The sequence below is a fragment of the Notothenia coriiceps genome, unplaced genomic scaffold, assembly GCF_000735185.1.
Source record: "Notothenia coriiceps isolate Sejong01 unplaced genomic scaffold, NC01 NC01_scaffold00000491, whole genome shotgun sequence".
Lineage (NCBI taxonomy): Eukaryota > Metazoa > Chordata > Actinopteri > Perciformes > Nototheniidae > Notothenia > Notothenia coriiceps.
Window position 1 is genome coordinate 364943 of NW_011333192.1, and position 19624 is coordinate 384566.

General features: G+C 39.8%; 1 protein-coding gene and 1 long non-coding RNA gene across 2 annotated transcripts in view; both read right to left on the reverse strand.

Moving 5' to 3' along the window:
• The window catches only part of LOC104953974 (Na(+)/H(+) exchanger beta), a 21294-nt gene extending 7545 nt beyond the window's left edge, over positions 1–13749 (reverse strand). Inside the window, exons 1-8 of the mRNA XM_010781021.1 lie at positions 12550–13749; positions 5189–5649; positions 3999–4249; positions 3682–3899; positions 3372–3568; positions 2889–2978; positions 2685–2755; positions 1780–1953 (exon numbers count right to left, since the gene is read on the reverse strand). Of these exons, the coding sequence (XP_010779323.1) occupies positions 1780–1953; positions 2685–2755; positions 2889–2978; positions 3372–3568; positions 3682–3899; positions 3999–4249; positions 5189–5649; positions 12550–12832 (1745 nt within the window). The 5' untranslated portion in view covers positions 12833–13749. The remainder of the gene's footprint in view (positions 1–1779; positions 1954–2684; positions 2756–2888; positions 2979–3371; positions 3569–3681; positions 3900–3998; positions 4250–5188; positions 5650–12549) is intronic.
• Positions 13750–15760: 2011 nt separating this feature from the next.
• LOC104953984 (uncharacterized) lies at positions 15761–18945 on the reverse strand. Its single transcript, XR_799282.1, has 3 exons — positions 18775–18945; positions 17532–17616; positions 15761–15972 (listed from the first exon to the last, which is right to left on the reverse strand). It is a non-coding gene; the product is annotated as an uncharacterized lncRNA (long non-coding RNA).
• Between the last annotated feature and the right edge of the window lie 679 nt (positions 18946–19624).

Consider the following 19624-nt stretch of genomic DNA (forward strand, 5'->3'; position numbering starts at 1 on the left):
TCCATGAAATGGCATTACTCTTACTTTGCACCCAGAGAGTTCCAGGAGGACTACCACTTGTAGAATTTACATTAACCCAATACACAGCCCTCCTGTTCCTTGGAACCGCTTGTAGCTTCCTAACTAGCTGTGAAGTTAGCATAAAACCTTTTCCATTATTTTGCAACACTGGTAAAGTGGTGTCATATCCCGACGACATAGTCCCATATTCCCACTTCCACGTTAACTTGCCAACCGTTCAATTTCATTTCCAACACAGCCCACTTCTGTAGAAGTTAGTGGAAGTCATCCTGTAGAGAACGGAGGGGCACTTGGCTAAGCCTAAACTAGCTTAAGATAAGACATGCAGTAGCCCATACCAGGCTTTAGCTGTCGTGCTAAGGTCACCGGCATACCTGTACCAGGACTGAGGTTGTCGTAAAAGTGTTTGAAATATGGCTGAAAACCTCCGTCTATTTTACGAAGAATAACTGTCATTCCAAGTGATAAGTTAATGTCCAGCAGCAGCCGCCTGCTCGAAGTTTTCCGAGAATAAGAATAGGGAAAATCAGCCATAAAACAGTAAGCAGAGGCAAGAGCAAAGCAAGAAAAGCGTCTGCACTGTAACGGCCCGTCTACACTACAGGCATCAAAAAATCTTGAAGCTGGGCGTGTCTGAAGCTTGGCGATTTTTTGCGAGCAACGCGACCAACAACCAATCACATCAATCTCCCGCCCCCGACATACAAAGCAATAGCAATGTTAAAACGAAGTAAACTGGATATAAACTCTCCAAACAGGCGAAAAACCTACCAGTTTCACCCACTGTCTCTGCCACCTCCCTCCATGCCTGGTTCCTCCGGTTTGTATCCCGGTAAATAGTTCTGGTCGTAAAGAACCGGGTGATTTGCTACCGTAATATCTCGTTTGGAATATGAGGAAATGAACTGCGGTCTGGCTCTCCCAGCTTGCACGCGGTTTGATTGGCTAGCGCTTGCACTGGCGGGATTTGCATAAACGGGATTTGATTGGCTGATGCCAAGCATCGAGCCTCAAAAGTTGAACATTGTTCAACTTTTGATGCCGATAGATGCTCGCGATGCTTGCAAAGTCATGCCATGCTCCCCACAATGCAGTTCGGCCAAGATTAAAAATCTTCTACGTCACCCCATTCAAGTGAATGGGCGAAGCGTTGAAAGCATTTTTCGATGCTTGTAGTGTAGACGGGCCGTAGAAAGATAAGGGAGGTTTTTTAATATAAATATTTGCCTTGGTATGTTGGTGCAGAGCAATAAACATAGTGGGAGTAAAATAAAAATATACAACAACATTCAAGAATCATAAATAACAACATTTTCAAGAAAAATGCATTTTGATCAAAATGTTAAAATATATCTGTTGTTAAAATGAAAGGGAGCTTCACAATATTTGCAATATATTAACCAAGAACTGTAATTTGCAATGTGTGCTGGGGTAAAAGTCCAAAGCAATATGTGTTAATGTCACAACGGAGTAAGATGATATTTGGTACAGAATGGATTTTGGGTTTAAAAAGAGTGTACATACCCCTACAAAAAACATATAGGAACTGATACATTTTGTGTTTTTTTTTTGTGTCAATTAACACTAATGTTTTAAGGCATGCACATGAATCGAGTTACACTAATGCATCTCTCGAACAAATGCCCTGGTATTTATATCTGTTTTCATTTACATCCAGGAGACTTGTAGTGTTCGACCTCAGGTGTATGTGAAAAAACAGAATTTGTCTTCATGACCTCTACATGAACTAACACTCACTGCATGGAGACGGAGGACAGGATGGAGGGCAGCTTGGCGGCGCTCCCACTCTCCACCAGCATCATAGCCTGCTTCATCTCCATCTTGTTGTAGAAGGAGATGAGCTGCGGCTCGGTGGAGCGCTCGCCTGCGATCAGCCACTTCTTCAAGTAGGCCTTGTTGAAGCGGTTCAGCCTGAGCACAGGAAGCAATCATTAACATTTATACTCAGTCACAGCGTTAAATAAACTCATAGAATTGATGGTAATTTGATCATTACCATACAAATACCTTCTGCACTTCCCCTTATTCACACTAGTCTCTCTAAGTGTATTTGTACTGTAAGAAGGAATAGATGTATATATTGTTTTATTTTAATCTTTTCTAATGTATGTTTTTCAAATATATGTTTTATGTGTGCCGATTGAAGGGGTTAAAACTGATATATATAATTTAGTTTTGTACTTAATTTTTGTTTTCAATTCAGCTTAGTTACCAGAGAGGGTTTGCTCATTTAAGATTTGTTTTTAACGTTCAAATTAGTTTTTGTTTGTTTTTTACTTTAAAATACACTATGTTTTTTTCATTCTATATTTTCAGTTAACTTAAAAACATTTTTTAAATGTTTTATTTCCTGGTTCTCGTTGAGTTTCTACTGGCTACTAAATCCAAAACATTTAACAGATGAGGAAACAGAAACTCGTGTACATTTACAGAAATAAATATGTGCACTGTCCTTGTTAAATAAATGAATAACAACATAACTGTATATCCTTTAGCTAATTCTCTCCTATCGTAAGTGATCTATTTTATTTACATAATATGTATCTTCATAATGTTCATTATTTCAAAACCCATACATTGTATAAACCTTGCTGTTAGGCCGTTTCTTAAGTAATAGGGAGGAGTCAGAGGAAAAATCCTACTTGTCTTTCCAGTGATGATGTCCATAATGACCACAGATGTCTTCAATTCCTGTGAGGAGATGACCCAGAAACTGGAGACAAAAGGAAAGTGATATGATGTTATTTCTGCATAAAGATGAACAATAAACAAAAATGTGATTCAAGCTTTAATATTTGTTACATCTTGTACGTTAACATTGTTCCAGGTCAGATTGTGGATCTCACCTGTGTGTGGATCTCCTCATTAATGGATGGTTTGCTCTCCTTCTTCTTCTTCACGGCCAGGAGCTCCACCAAAGGCCTGATTGTCATTCCCTGAAGATAGAAACAACAAGTGAGACCATGTAGATATTGATAAAACCGACAAATAACTTTCGTAATAATAATAACAAAGAAACCACCCCGTGTCTTTTTCTGGACCACTTTTACTTGATAGAAACATTATCCAGGAATTATATGTTTTTTAAATATAAAGTGTATTATCTTATAATACTTCCTTTTATTTTTAAAATATAACTATGACATTGCTTATTATACTATATATTACATGTCATACAATACTATGCAGTATGCTTTTTCTTTTATGATGCTCTAACATCTACATATCTCCTCTGGTGATGATGAATGAAGGCTTTTCTTATATATCTTAATCTTGTCTGAAGTCACTTTATTGCAGATAAAACAGAGAAATGCAAATGTCCCTCTCACCTGCACAAAGACAGTGAAGAAGATGACGGTGATGATGGCGGTGAGGAACATGTTCTTCCTCTCGTTGTCGGTCAGCAGGAACCCCAGAGAAAAGGCGATGGCACCTCGCAGGCCACCGTAGGCCACGATGAACTGATCCTTTTTGGTCAACTTCACGACACGGAATTTATTAATAATGCACGTGAGGCCAATGACTCCTGAAGAATGGACAGAAAACAACATGATACCGTTTATCAAGAAGAATAACTGGAAAGAATACAGCGAAAAAAAGTCACTAGCTGATATGTTCAGGGTTTTTATGGTAACTGACCGAGCACTCTGGACACCAGACAGAGGATGACGGTGGAAATGACGAAGGTCCAGTTCCAGGCGTGAGGACCGGCCACCGTGGAAACACCGAGGAAGATGAAGATGAGCGTCTCACTCACGCTGCTCCACATCTTCAGGAAGTATTTGATGGTGGTATACGACTTGTGCGAGACGTTAGCCTCCACGTACGGCCGCATCATTACGCCACATGCTATCAACCTGAGCATGACAGACAGGAAACAAGGAGAGCATTTTGAAATCTGGCTGTAAGGGTATTGGTTTGGATTAACAATCCCATCTTGTGTCACAGGAACTTACGACATGATGCCAGACAGGTGGAAGACCTCCGCAGAGAGGTAAGCCATGTAGCTGTAGAGGAACACGAACAGGGGCTCGATGACCCGGGTGTGTGTGGTGAAGCGGGAGGTAAAGGCCCCCAGGAGGCCGTAGATGGCGCCCACCATGACCCCCCCCAGTGAAACCACAAAGAAACAGACGACCCCCAGCACGCCGTCCAACACGGTCACAGTTCCTGCATGAGAAAACTCCTCGAACAGGTGATACAGAACCTGCCGAGGGAAACGTTCACTGAGACTTTCTTTGTGTTTTATTCAAGGTGCTTCCTATAGCTCTCAACACTCAACGTTTGTTATTTAAGTGAAGGTTATTTTGTCTTTGGTCGTTCCTGTCCGTCCTCTTTATTCTTCTCACCTTCCTTTCATTTCTCTTTCTTTATACTTTGACCCCTCTTTCTTCCCCTATTCAGTAACTTACTTCTCTATAATTCCCTTTATAATCTTTCCTTCCTTTCACACTTCATCCCTAATTTTATCCTCATCCTTTCCTACCTTCCTTCTTTTTCACAACCTTCCTTCTTTTGCATATACTACCTTCCTTCTCTTTTGACATACTTCCTTTCTTTCTTCCTTCCTTCTTTCCCTCCTTCTTTTCTTCTTATATTCTTCCTTCCTGTTTTTTCCCCATACTTCATTTGTTCTTCCCTTCCTTCTAACATATTGCCTTCCTTCTTTTTTTACATACTTCCTTCCCTCCTTCCTTTTGATATACTTTGTTCCCTCCTTCTTTCACATAATTCCTTTCTTACTTAGCTCCTATTTTCCTTTCTTCTCCTACTCAATAGAACCTTACTTCTTTCATTGCTCCCTTAGTTCCTTCCTTCCCTTTCTCCCTTCTTTCATATATTCCTTCTTTTCTTCTTTCACCCTTCCTTCCTTCCTTCCATCCTTTGTGTCTTTCTTCCTTCCTTCTTGACTTCTAACTTCTTTACTTCACTGCTCAATTCCTTCCTTCTGTCATTGCTCTCTTCGTCCTTTCTTCTTTCTTTCTTTCTTTCCTTTTCTCTTAACCCTATTCCTTCCTTCTTTCAGATTTTTCTTTTCCATTCTACCTATTTACATCTTTCCTTTCTTCCATCATTAAATCTTTCCTTTCTCCTTTTCTCAATTCAAGTAGAAGCACCAGCCCGTTCCCCCGCCCCCCTCACTCACCACGGTGACGGCGTCGTTGAGCAGCGACTCCCCGAACACGAGGATGTGCAGCAGCTCGTTGATTTGGATCTCCTCGAACACGGCCAGGACGGCCACGGGGTCCACAGCGGAGACGATGGACCCGAACAGCAGGCAGGACAGCAGGTCCACCCCGGCCAGCTGCACGCCTTCGATCTGACACACGGCGAAGATCATCCCCCCGATGAAGAAGACGTTCCACAGAGTCCCCACCACGGCGAACACCAGGATGGTGCCCATGTTCTCCATGAAGGCCCGGATGGGCAGGAAGTAGCCGGCATCGAGGATGATGGGGGGCAGCAGGTAGTGGAAGAAGAGCTTGGTGTCCAGGACGGGGGCTTCCTCTCCGACGGCTTTGATGATCCCGCCCACCAGCAGACCTACGCCAATCAGCAGACAGCTCTCCGGGACCACGTTGGATATATTAGGAATGATGTGAAAACCTGAGAGAGAAAGATTTGAGATAATTACTCAGGTAAACTAAAAGTCAACACCATTCACTTTTGCTCCTTCTCATAAACCTTTCTTTCAGCAAAAAGTGTTCCCTTATAGTTTTGTATTATATCATGGGTCAACATTCCCTTTCTCCTGTATATTGTATTTGAACTTTTAACATAAACATTATTAAGTACTGTCAATCTTTTTTTTTTAAAGGGGCCCTTTTATGCTAGTTTTCAGGTTCATATTAGTATGTAGTCTCTTCTGTGACATGTCTCCATGCTCTAATGTTCAAAAAGCTCTTTATTTTTCTCATACTGCCTGTGCTGCAGCACCTCTTTTCACCCTCTGTCTGAAACCAGAGCCCAGTCTGCTCTGAATGGTTAGCTGGCCCGGCCCGTATCCTAACTGTGATTGGTCAACCGTTTAGAGAGTCTCATTCCCCCACTCCTGGAGAGGGGGAGACAAGAACAGTTGTTGGTCATTCTGGTAGCCCCAGGACGCCACTCGGCGCCATGGTACGCAGAAGTGACACAAATGATGGTGGGCCAGCCTTGGACCGTCCCTCAGTTCCGGGGGGCGCTGTCTCAGGAAGCGGGTGCAATAGGGGCGTTACCCACTCTGGGCCAACCTCTCCAGGCTTGGCTCCTGAGAGGAACAGGCTGAGAAAGGGTGGACTGTCTGACAAAGTTATACAGACTATCCAGGCAGCAAGAGCAGGATCCACAACAGCCTGTTACAGGACGAAGTGGTTGGGATTCCTATAGTTACTGAAACTGGTGTAGCCGGGCGATTGATTCACAAACCATCGACCTGAAGGACGATTACTTTCATGTCGAAATTGCTAGAAAGCCAAAACACAGGAAGTATTTGCATCTATGAGTACAACAGATTACCGTTCGGCTATTCCTTGTCCCTACGCACGTTCAGCAAATGTGTGGCCACAGCGCTTCAGCCGCTTCGCGACCATGGCATGAGGGTTTTATTTGATCTCAACGACCTCATAGTCATGGCCAGGTCTAGGGAATAGGCAGATGTTCCACACAGCCCAATTGATCTTACACCTAACCAAGTTGGGGGTTTGCGGTCAATTGGAAGAAGAAGAGCAGTCCCATGCCTCACCAGCAGGTGTGGTATCTGGGGATTTTGCTCAATGCAGCCCCCATCGAGAGCGAGGGGTACACCTACGCCCCCATCGAGAGAGAGGTGTACGCCCCATCGATAAGGAGGGCAGGCTACGTGCCACTGTCAGAGAACAGACAGACGTTCCTGCTTCAGGCAGTTTGCAGTCTGAACGTTGGTGCGAGGAAAGGAGTCTAGAGCCTCTGTCCGGTACATTGGGCTCTATTCTATCCTATCTGTAGCTACTGGTGGACAAGGGGCTTGCTCATGCTCATGCCACAGTCAAGGTGTATGCAGCAGCCATCTCGTCCTGTCATGAGGGATATAGTGGCAGACCAGTCTTTAGCCAACCGCTAATGAAGCGTATTTTGCAAACTAGTTTGGTTAGACAAAAAAATATACAGTCAACCTGACAACTTTAGCCAGGATAACCTACTCAAACCAAACTCTATACAAATTATACTAATATCTCTTAAACGAAGTTGTAAAATGGCACTTCATACTTTAAACAAATTGTGACTCATGACTCGGCTGTATTTTTTCCCCTGCTGTAGTGGAAAAGTAAATTAACGTAAACTCCTTATCCCAAACCTAATATTATATAATACCCAGAGTCTATATTCAGGTTCTGTGTGTGTTAGAGCAGCACTTTGATTTAAAAAAAAAAAAAAATGATGCACTCAGTCAGCTGTACGCCACTGCAGCCATCTCATAAAATATACAGTAGAGGCTGCTGCAGGCGTGAATAAAAGACTGAACATAAATATCTGTGGAGGTCATATTTTATGTTTTTAATCTAGATTTAAATGGGAACAGTCAATAATATTAGCATTTAGTGGATGTTATACGGGGCCACAAGTTAAGTGTCGTAACCAACTTATGTTTAATGTACACAAATCTGTTTACAGTCCACATATTTATATATTACTACAAAAGCAAAATATGTAATGTAAACTGTACAGTATTTCATTTTACATAAAATTTCGTCTTTACATGTATAAAGTTTACTTATATCTGCATTTACTTGCACTTTGTGTCACTTGCCTGATTCTCTTTCAACATTTATTTTTTATATTTCAATAGATTTTTTTTTTAATTTCAATTTCTTTGCGCAACATTTCTATTTGTTTGCAAATCTTAAAGAATCACTATTATACTTTTTGGGGTTTTCCCTTCTGGCAGTGTTTAATATAGTGCACCTGAACCGCCTCCATTGGACTCCTTTGTTTACTTCAGTAACATAATGTGATCACTATGCAACACTCACGCTTCTATTGGCTAGCGCTCCAACACATTGTAGGCTATGTGATAGGCTAAGTGGCGGGACATCTCTAAAAGGTTGATCAATAATAACAGAGCCGGCCAGCTAACCAATGAGAGCAGACTGGGCTCTGGTTTCAGACAGAGGGTTAAAAGAGGCAGTAGGAGAAAAATAAAAGAGCATTAAAGCATGTCACAGTAGAGGCATAAAATAAAAATATGAACCTGAAAATGAGCATAACATGGCCCCTTTAAGTATTTTGTATGTTGCATATTTGACGGAGCCCTGGACTTGGATTTTCTAATTATGCTGAACATATATTACCAATGACAATAAAGCCTTTGAATATTGAATCTGTTGAAGACAACAATCATTTTCAATGCTTTTAGTATAAATGTTAGTCCCCAGAGCATTAGGTAATTGTCTGTTTTGTTTAAAAATATTTCCTAATAGATTTCATTTTCAATGATATTCAACAGAGTGTCACTGCAAAAACCTCACATTATAGCTATGTGTTAAATAAAGGGCTGATACAGTAGATATCACTGCTCTGTGAGCTGAATAGGCCTTGACATTCAGCCTCCCTGTCATGTGACTCGGGTCGAGGCAGCTGTAAGGAACATTTTCTGTGATGTTTTATGCAGTCAGGGGTCCGTGCTCCCCCCGCTCTGCCTCTACACTGGGACCTTTGTTATCGAGCAGTGCATTAGGACAGGAAGTTGGACCGGCCCTCGTCAGCAGCAGCTGGACGGAGCAGATAAGACGCAGAGCTGCCAACGACTCAGTGAAGGAGAGATTCAACCAGCCAATCAGAATCATCGCTGCCCGGTGTCCTCCATTCAGGGAGGCAGGGTGAACTATTTTATAATAATTCAAAGGCAAAACTTATCTTTATTTGTAATAAATCTCACAGTAATAAGGGCAGCAGCAGCAGTAACTAAGTACATTACTTAAGCTCAATTTGAGGTACTTGTACTTTACTTGAGTACTTCTATGTTATGCTACTTTGTACCAATACTTTACTTCATTTATTTCAAAGCTGTAGTTACTTAAAATATAACTAATGCATTAAAATATGATTTTATGATAGATACCCAGCAGTTGTTTGAGTAATGCAAGTGACCAGCTGCAACATTAAAGTGATGAACACATGTATGCATCAATAATTATAATTCACTGGTATTATGAAAAGCCCTTTTTGCGCAATAAATACTTTCCCTTTATTTTCTTCGAGTGTTTTAAGACTTTGAGAGCAACCAAGTAGTCCCTTGAGTACTTTTACTTGAGTAAACAGATCTGAATACTTCTTCCACCACTGGGGAGGGCCTAAATTAGAGTTCTTATTTTATTAGGAACAGTCCAATGATATTATTTTCTCAGGCAACACAGTTTCTTCGCTTCTCAGCTACTGAAAAGGAGTATCAACAAGTGGTTTCTTTACCCCAAATGAATCATTTCTGGTGGACTAATAACAGTGAAAAAGTATCAATGTTAGCAGAAACACATGTTATATTTTTCATGACATTAGGTGGAGTTTATACTTATTAATCAACGCACAAATACCAAATGTTGAGTTTTTAAAGTAAAATTGATTAATCATTTCGACTAAAATATGTATTTAGCAGGACATCTTAAATCTACATTTTGTAAAGCTTTCTGCAGCACAAACGTTTTAAGTGCGATACTATTTTAAAAATGTCCTCATTATAAAGCATAATGTAGATTTAAAAAAAACTTCAACCATGAAACGATTGAATACAATTAGATATTTTGTGATTTTCTTGAAAGCTCTGAACATTGCAGATAGTGTGGTCGGCAGATGGTCAAACATTTCTTGGGTGTGTGGTGTCACTGTTTAAATAGAACATGATATAATAAAGAACAAAAACAACACTTGTTTGAATACTGCAAGCGCTCAAATACTATAGAAAATAATAATGATATGTGATATTATAATTGAGTTTATGAAACAAATATTAAAATAAGAACAATCGTCGGTGCCTGCGACCATATCCACTCTGCTACTGAATCACATTTCTTCCCTTCAGATTCCTAAAATATCAAAAACGCATAGGTCTTGCTGGCCTAACGGCTGCTAAGAAAATGGTTGCGGTGCGCCACAATTAGTCCATTAAGCCATTGTTTTAACTTGATGTTGTCCATATGGAGCTGTCAACAGCCCGTATCAATTGGATTGGAATGTGATTCCTTTCTCTCTGCATGTGTAAATGTAATTTGATGCTGCTCGTTGCCTATTGGCGCTTGAACCAGCCCACAGGGGTCCTGGGAAGGGTGGGGCGGGTGTTTTGATCTTATTATGTTTTGTCTTATGGTGTTTGTGTTTGTTTGTAAGGGAGCTGTATGTATGTTCTTTCACATGTTGTTCTGCCTTGATTAAATGCAAATTTGATCACACAAAATAATAAGAAGAATCGAGTAAGCCATCTGCCTGTTGGAATAATGACTTCTTTTATATATTCTTTGTATCCTGGGGAATAGTTTATCCTCTCAGCATATGAGGATATGTGGTTGTGTGAAAGCTAAAGGTCAGAGGCGAGAGAAGACTTATTATAAAACTCCACAGAGAGAGAGATATGCAATACCTTTAATTAGTCTGAACAACTGCAGCCAAACCTCTGCCAGGGTTATTTAAAGTCTAATCCTTCATCATTTGCTTAATTGACAGACACACTGACGCTTCTAAAACAAGTTTGTGCTGCAGAGAAATATAACCGGAGTGTTCAGTGGAGACTATCAGCTCTCCTTTGGGAACCCTTATATTACACTGTAACTTTTATTCATGTATTTTATGCCCGTGTTATTCATGTTTATTATATCCGCTTTCCTCTTTTCTTTTTTCAAGTCTTTTTATTTCATTATAGTGTACAGTAATCGATGCCATTTCATTTATATTGTCATTTCACAGTACCACAGTACACTCCGCTTTCCTTTTTAATGAAGGTTTTTAAATGCCATTTTATAAAGTGTTTCCACTCCACTATTTCTTAATGCTCTTAATGTCTTTCATCTTTTTAAAGCACTTTGAATTGCCTTGTGTTGAAAGGTGCTAAATAAACTTGCCTTGCCTTAAACATCTTTGTTTGTTATTAACTGCTGGTGTTGTAGCTATTATTTTTGAAAATCCTGGCTGTCGGTAGCAAGACATGGCAAAATACTTTTTCATTTTGTAACCATGGATTGTAAATATGGGCTGTTTACATAGGACACATGGAAGTTTAACAGTTACTTGAAGGAATCCTGAGAATCCGATAAACCTCAGGCTTGTACAAGCAGCTTTTTTTGGTGCACAATTTCTTTGTTTACATGTGCTAATTTAAAGTAGAAGGGAATATAATGCGTTTTCTTTTGGTTGTGTTTATGTGTTTATAGGGGTGTTTTATGATCCAGGCAGCAAAAGGTGTTGCTTGGACAGAACCAAATGTTTTGAGGATGTACTAACATAGGTTGTTAATGGACTGCATATACGGCAGATTAAACAATAGACTCAACATTTTTTTTATGATATAAATATATTTTGAAAGGAAAGGGAAGTCAAAATGTAAAGCATTGTCAGCAATTTAGTAAGAATTCAACTTAAGCAATGACCTTTTTCTGGTAACTTATAATATGACTCTCTGAGTTGACTTCAAAACATTAGCCGCTGACACCAGTACCTGCCAAGAAACATACTCACACCAAACTCCATACACAATTCTTACTTTTTAACTAAATCTGTCTTTCACCAAGCTGAAACAACATCACAATAACAAATCCTCAACACAGTATGTTCACACCTTTCCAGTGTGCCTAGAAAAAAAATGCTTATTTCTATCACATGTTCAGTCATGATGCCTGTATACTTTAATCCCTCAGATCTTGTACTTGAGTAAACGTAGAAGTACCAGAGTGTAGGAATACTCTGTTACACGAAAAGTCCTGCATTTAAAAGGTTACTCAAATAAAAGTACAAGAGTATTATCATCAAAATATAAAAGTACTCATTATGCACCCATTTCAGAATAATATTTATTATTTGTTTTGATCATAATTATTAATCATGAAAGTGTTCTCAAAGCTGGTAAAGGTGCAGCTAGTTTGAATGACTTTGTATACTGCAGGGTAGCTTGTGAATTTACTCCAGGTGGAACTAACGTCTGATTAAACACTTGATGATATTTCACATCATTCATCTAAATCTGTAAAGTAACTAAAAGGTACATAATAAATGTAGTGGAGTACTTGAACTTGAGTAAATGTACTAGTTAGTTTCCACCTCTGACCCATGCTTGTTATTGTGCATTAATTTCTGATGTTTTATTGCAATTTTCCTCCTTTTACTCTTTAAAATGGCTTTACATGTTGTCATAGAAACACATACACTTTCAATCTGACCCTGATAAAACTATTGTATAGGCTGCAGATATCAAATACATGACAGTTTTTGCTAAGCACCCATCATTTCCTGATCCCCAGCCCCTCATTGATGCTGAATGAGGACCCCTTCAGTCCTGTGGCCACTCACCGAGCTTCATGAGCAGGGCCAGCAGGATCCACAGAGAGATCACGAAGGGCTTCCTGACGTCCTGGTAGTTGAAGGAGAGGACGGGGAAAGCCTTCTTGTGAGTGGTGGAGTTAGTTTGGTGGTGGGGGTCCTCCGGCGTGTCTCCGACTGGACCCCCCGACGTCTCGTTGCTCCCCGACACAACAACAAGACTCCCGGAGGCTACGGAGAGGAAGAGGAGCAGCCAGACGCAGAAGAAGAAGAAGCCCGTCCTCCAGCACCGGGCGGGTCGCAGCTCAGCCATGTTGTTGAGATGCTTTGACGGCTGCTGCTCGTTCTCTAGATCCGATGAAGATGAAGATGAGGATAGGACGAGGAGAGGGAAAGGTGCGCAACGTAGAAACGCGCACTTTTACGCACTGTCATCTCAAAATTACGCATAGTTTTAGAAGAACAAACGGGGGTTAAATGTTGCAGACATACAAGCTGCTGTCATCAGTGGGGGTTATTTTAAAACTCTTACTCGCCTGCTGAGAGGATTTAAAGCCTGGACACTTGTTGGCGTGTTGTTATTCTCTCCTCAAACGCTCTGAGAACTTTATCAAGTGTCCATATCCATCCCCATCACACAGAAACCTCCCAAGCCCACGCCGAACTATTTTTCTCTTGAAATAACACACAGCACACCCACACTCAGCCGGAGAGAGGGCGACCCCTGCTGAAGTGGAGGAGCACAGCAAGTACTTGTACTTGAGTATTTCTGTTTTATACAGCTTGTATTTCTACACTCTCCCATTTCAGGAGAACATATTTTAGTTATTATAATACATTTTACCGCTACGGAATTAAAACAATAAATGAGATTGGACATTTATTAATCATTTTATAATACTTACGCCTTAAAGGACCACGTATGTGTCAGTACTAATGACTCACAAGTGTACGTACATTTTTCTGGCAACTCTAATGTCAGTAGGTAGGTGTTGTGTATTTCTTTTTCTTTCTTTCTATTTGATTATTGTTTCAGCATAGTGTAAATAATTAGCATTTACAGAAGAAAATAAAGCACCAGTGCAAGATCAATATTCATTTATAGCAGCACATATGAAACATTTATCTTCAGTAAAGGGAAAATGTATGAAGAGGGACAGAAAAGACGAACAAACACTCACACTCTAATGATTCTTGCAGCTATATTTTATGCAGTATTCTACGCAGTAAAGGTTTCTCATAGGGAAAATAAAATAATAAATCATGAAAATAGTATCCATGTATCAATCTGATCATCAATATTTTCTCAAAACCTTCCTGAGGTTCAATGTTTGGATTGTGTTTATCCAGAAGACAGTTAGAGGATCCTCACTTGAAATGTGTCTCTAACTTATATTTTAAATAATACTCTTTCTTTAGTGTCCCTCTGTTGTCACTTTAATGACATTCTCTCTACCCAGTACAATACATTCTTATTTAAAAATAGCTTCCAGTTTTAGATGAGTTCTGGATAAAGAAATGATTGACTGTCGACATCCTCTTCCTCTTTGGCTCCCAAGGGAGAGGAATTAGTCAAACCAACAGCAGGGGCTGGTTCCCACGGTGACCTCTGGATCCAGTCGTTTTGACAGGGATGTAGAATAAATCAAAATCCCACAGGCCTAACAGAAGTTCAGAATCCTGCTACTAGAAATTAAGAGTTAGAAATCAAAACTGTCCCAATGTATTTAACTGTTCTTTGATATATTGTCTTAGTTATTTCAAAAGAACACAGCCATACACATCCTCTTGAATAGTGGTTCTAAATTGATAGACTTCTGAAAATATTTCTTTGATAGACATGATCAGGACATTTCTGCCTTTAGCTATTTAAACAGTCATATTGAACTCATTTCAATATAAAAAGTTCTCTTTTTTTTCTACTTACTTTTTAATGTTTCTCGCCCACGTGCCAATCAACCAAAGCATATTCAATGTATGTGTACTTGGAAAATAAACCATATTCTGACTCTCGTATATCATTGTTGGCCACGTGAGGGCAGTAGGAACCAGTTTCAAACATAAGACTGACATATTATCATCTTTTCTGTTGATATGATGGACTTGGAAGTAAACAGTTGTTTAGTTACACATTGAGCCGTTACAGATTAACATATTTATATATTTGGCTTTGTGTTTTTGTCGACCTGATGAATGTAAGTCCAATATTCACTTATTGTTATCTCTGTTTTGGTCGCTTTGAGCAGAGAGCCATTTAGTTGAACTACATTGGAGAGAAGGCAGACATATCTACATCAGATATCTCCAACACTCAGCCACTCACAGCAAAATCCCTTAGATTGATAAAAGGCAATACAGGTAAGAGTAAAAGAAACATTAGATTTTAGCGTGGACTGTCCCTTTAAACTGCTGTTTGTCAGATAAAGGATCACATTACAGAAGTGGAAGTGTAAACAAATGAATGTAAAAGCAGAAACAGTTCTCATTCTCATCCATTGATGTCAGAGAACACGTAGAATTTCAGCTGGCGGGAAAATCCCTTCCCATCCTGAGCTTTATCCACATGAGTCGCTCCATTCAGACTGTGCAGGCGCCCGAGACTTTCTGTTCCCCACAAAACATTTCCACATGGGTGAAGCCGGAGAGCTGTTTTAAAGTTTCTAAAACACAAACAAATCCATACAAATCTCAATTTTTCACAGAGAGGTCCAAGCTTTGAACATATTTATTTAAGAACTACATATTAAATATTTAATGTCTTTCAGTGGCTTTTTTTATTTGTGTTTTTATTTTATTTTGTGTGGTTACTTCTCTTAAACATGTTTTGTTACACTTTAAAATGCAGGAAATAACAAAGGCTACTGGATACACTTCCTAAAGACCCCTGTTGACAAATGATATGCTAATGTATGCTTTAAAATACAATCGATAATAAAATCAAAGACAACCTGCAGGAAAAATGCAGATTGTCAATCTATGGGCTCCACATGTTGATATTGCAAAGGAGGTGTTAATCGTTTGACGACATCACACATCCTCCTGCTGGGAACATTGACACACACTTTCCTCCAGACACTTTCCAGGTTTTCCTTCCAGCAGCAGCACAAACACATGACTCCCCCGACCTGCTCCATCACACACCTTCTGTCACACACACACACACACACACACACACACACACACACACACACACACACACACACACACACACACACACACACACACACACACACACACACACACACACACACACACACACACACACACACCCTGTCCCACACCCTGTCCCACACCCTGTCCCACACACTGCTCTCACTGATGCTTCAGATTCCCCTCTGCCATCTGCCTGGTGCTGTACAGAGACACTCCCATCCCCAATGTGGCCATCGTCATGGCGATGGGATTGATGAAGCTGCTCTGTGGCTGCATCCGGACCTCACCGGAGACCTGCCTCTGCACACACACACACACACACACACACACACACACACACACACACACACACACACACACACACACACACACACACAGAGTTAAACACACACTAGTCTGATCAGAGAGCAGTTCAAGTTGTACTATGCAACTTTTTTTCTCAATAAAGGAACTATTTGTATAATTGTATGTGATTATGTCACCATGTGTAAGTATTCTGAAGTCATATGATTGTGTTGGTGAAACATTTGACAATGTTGATTTGAGCCCTTTGTCCTAAAGTTGTAAACGTGTAGGCTTAATCTTTTTTTTCTTTTTAGGGGCAATGTGCTAGTGTGGGAATTTAGCAACTGGTCCAGCATTAAATATGATCAACTACCTGATGGATATTGGACAGATTGCAATGCTCCTCTGAGGATTAAGCATAATGACATTGGTGACTTAGGATCTAGTTCACCGTTAAACCAACTTCAAGTTCCAAACCACTTTGTTAATAGCTTTTGAACTAGCTTAAAACAATCAAATGTAATACTGCAGACTTTATAAGTAAAAAAAAAACACTCTCGAGCAGGAAGAAATACAGTAATTACATCCACATTGCTGGAGCCTGCTGTATTCAGTTCCAAAGTTGTTAATAAATTAGAAAGAAGTCCAGTCCAGAGGCTTCCACCGTGTCAAAATCCCACAACTTTGTCATGAGTGATATACATTTAGGTGAGTTTTCACTGAGGGTGTACTCTCAGTTATTCCATATGGTCCAGTGCAGGGGCTTTCTAGCATGTGGGCACAGCAACACAGAGACACTTCAATGGCTGTAGACTGAGAATCAGCTTTGTTTGCCAAGAACAACACATACCAGTCATTTGAATCACAGCACACAGCTAAAAACAAGGACCTGAACACACTGATATGAATATACATACTTGAACATCTTGTTATGTTACTGCACATTTTTACTTCTAAATAACTCCTGCTGGCCTGAAACTGGCTTTTTCTCACACTGTATATTTTTGTAAACGTATGAGACACTCAGCTGAATAGTAAGTTAAATAACTACAATTTAGCTTGAATCTAATCTAGTTGGGTTCAGACTGTCCTCAGTTCTGCATTTTATAAATGTGTTAAGAGTGCTGCTGTTTTCACTTTCAGTACAAAAATATATAACATCATAATATTTGAAATCTTTCCGGAAGCTTTATATAAAAAATAGAAACTATAGAGTACTTTGGCACCCTGAAAGGGTCGTTTCAGTCAAAGAAAATCTCTTTGGTGCGGCCTCTTGCGTGCAAGACGAGCTGTGAGGTTGAGTGTAAACAAGTTATATAAAGTAACCTCCAGAGTCAAGCTGCATCAGCTCTCTGTAAAATATTAATTCACTCCTCCTCCTCTGATATAAAGCATTTCTATACAAAATGTAAGAAGGCAATCTTTGTGTATTAACACCAAACACATTTAATCACTGACCTGATTTATGTATTTGGGATATCGGTTTAAAACAATACAAGAAACATATTCTTACAGCTATGGAGTCCAGTCCAATTAAATATAGAGACAGAATAAAGCTTGTGGCTGTGACCCACCTCCAGGAGTCTGAAGTATCCCGGAGTGAGCCGCCCCAGTCTGAGGATCATCTCTGCTGCTGGAGCTCCTCAGACAGCACACCACCTGCAGGAGAGGAGACACTGTCACTCTTCACCGGGTCAGGTTTACCATGTAGAACACTACAAATTCAATTCAAATACTTTTCTTGATTAGTTAGTATTATACATCAGTCATTCCCAAACCTTCTTATTCTGTGACTCCACTGTTACATGAATCCTCGCATTACAAGTTGCATATTTCGACGAGCCGTAAGGGCATCAACAAAAGAGTGAATTCCTCCTGAATATTTGAAGGATCTGTTCGGGTAAAACGACCTTATACGGTTGTCAAAATGTACTTTTCTCTGGCAGAAATAAGATTTTTCTTTTCATGCATCATATCAGGACCCATGAGATTCATCTCGCGTCCTTGGGGGAAACTTGACCACAGAGTTATGTGTGTATATTCCCATTCTCTGGGTGCATTTAAATGTGTTTTGTTTTTATAATGTGAAAGCAGTCTGTTGGAAAGGTGCTATATAACTAAAGTTAGTTTGTTTCTTTTCTTGACATGTTGCTGGTTAGTTTATCTGCAGATAATCACAAGGTAACCGAAGAGAAAAGGCTTTGGAATATACTGTTGGAAAAAAAGTGATGCTGAACCCTCAATCTTTTTGACATGCAATTCATCTTAGGTCATCAAAATGCTCATTTTTTTGTATTTGTTCTGATCAGAATTTCTTAAATAAATAAGCAGCCTCTCCATTCCTGAGCATCCCGTCTGCGCTAAAACACCTTTAGATACAGCTGTTATCCCATAATGCTTATCACCTGCAGAATCCTTACGATTTATTGAAAACCTAAATGTATATTTGACCCTACTGTGTTTAGTTATCAAATATCCCCACAAGTAGACTTTGTTTAGTGATTTCAATGTTTCTCTCCTGTTAATAAAGTTTGTTTTTGTAATAGAATTATTTAACACAACAAAGACCATACAGCTCTACTTCAATATCTCCAAATGTAGATGTTCCAGTGTTGTCAAATATTAAAATGACAACCAAATTATTTTAATTTGGTTGATTAAATGTCTTTAAAATATGAACATTACATTACATTACATGTTACTTGTCAGACACTTTTATCCAAAGCCACTTACAACATACAACCAATGTGAGTTTAAAATACTTAAAAGTTGTTCCAAATAACCATAGTCCTAAAGTTAAAACAAAGGTCTTCTCACAGTTTGAAGTTTATAGATCCTCAGGAAGTTGATCACCCGTCCACGCTCACCTTCACCTTCATCGACAGCTGCTCAGCCCGCAGACAGACCGACTGACAGACAGACTAGACAGACAGAATGACAGCATGTGAAGCCCCTCACAGCCTGAACAAACAGTGGCAGCCTGTCGTATTGAAGGGGCTCCTGTGTGTCCCGGCTCTTTTGTACAGAGAACCAGTCTGACGGGGCGCAACACACACTCACAAAGCTGCATGTCAGAGAGTATCTGCTCATCCAGCCAGTCAAATGGGTGAGAGCAGAGAGAAAGAAGATGGCTCTGTGCAGCATGTTGCACGCTTCAGGGAACATGTGTGTTAACGCGCTGCAGTGACTTACATAACCCTAAACACTCCACAGAGAAAATACTTTTAAAAGTAAAAGTAAAACTGAATGGACCTTCTGGGCGTGGCAGCTGCCAAACACAAAGTAACATTTGTCAGGATTAATCTTCACTGGATATAATGAGACTTTTTAAATGAATTTAGTGGTTGTTATTTCGTTACATAAGGCCTCATTGTTCATGTTGCTGCATATTTAAACAAAGGACGTTAGAGAATGATAGCATAGAAACATTTAAATTAATGGAAAAATTTACAAAAATAAAATGCTTCGAGTTCATTTTATGCTGTCTAAAAAACAAAATGGTTTTATTTATTTACTATACATACATTTTGTATTACACTTTGCATCAGATATGCTGATGTAAGAAACAAAGGCCAATCAGTTGAATGCACTGTGTGTGTGTGTGTGTGTGTGTGTGTGTGTGTGTGTGTGTGTGTGTGTGTGTGTCTATTAAAGGGATTGGAGGTGG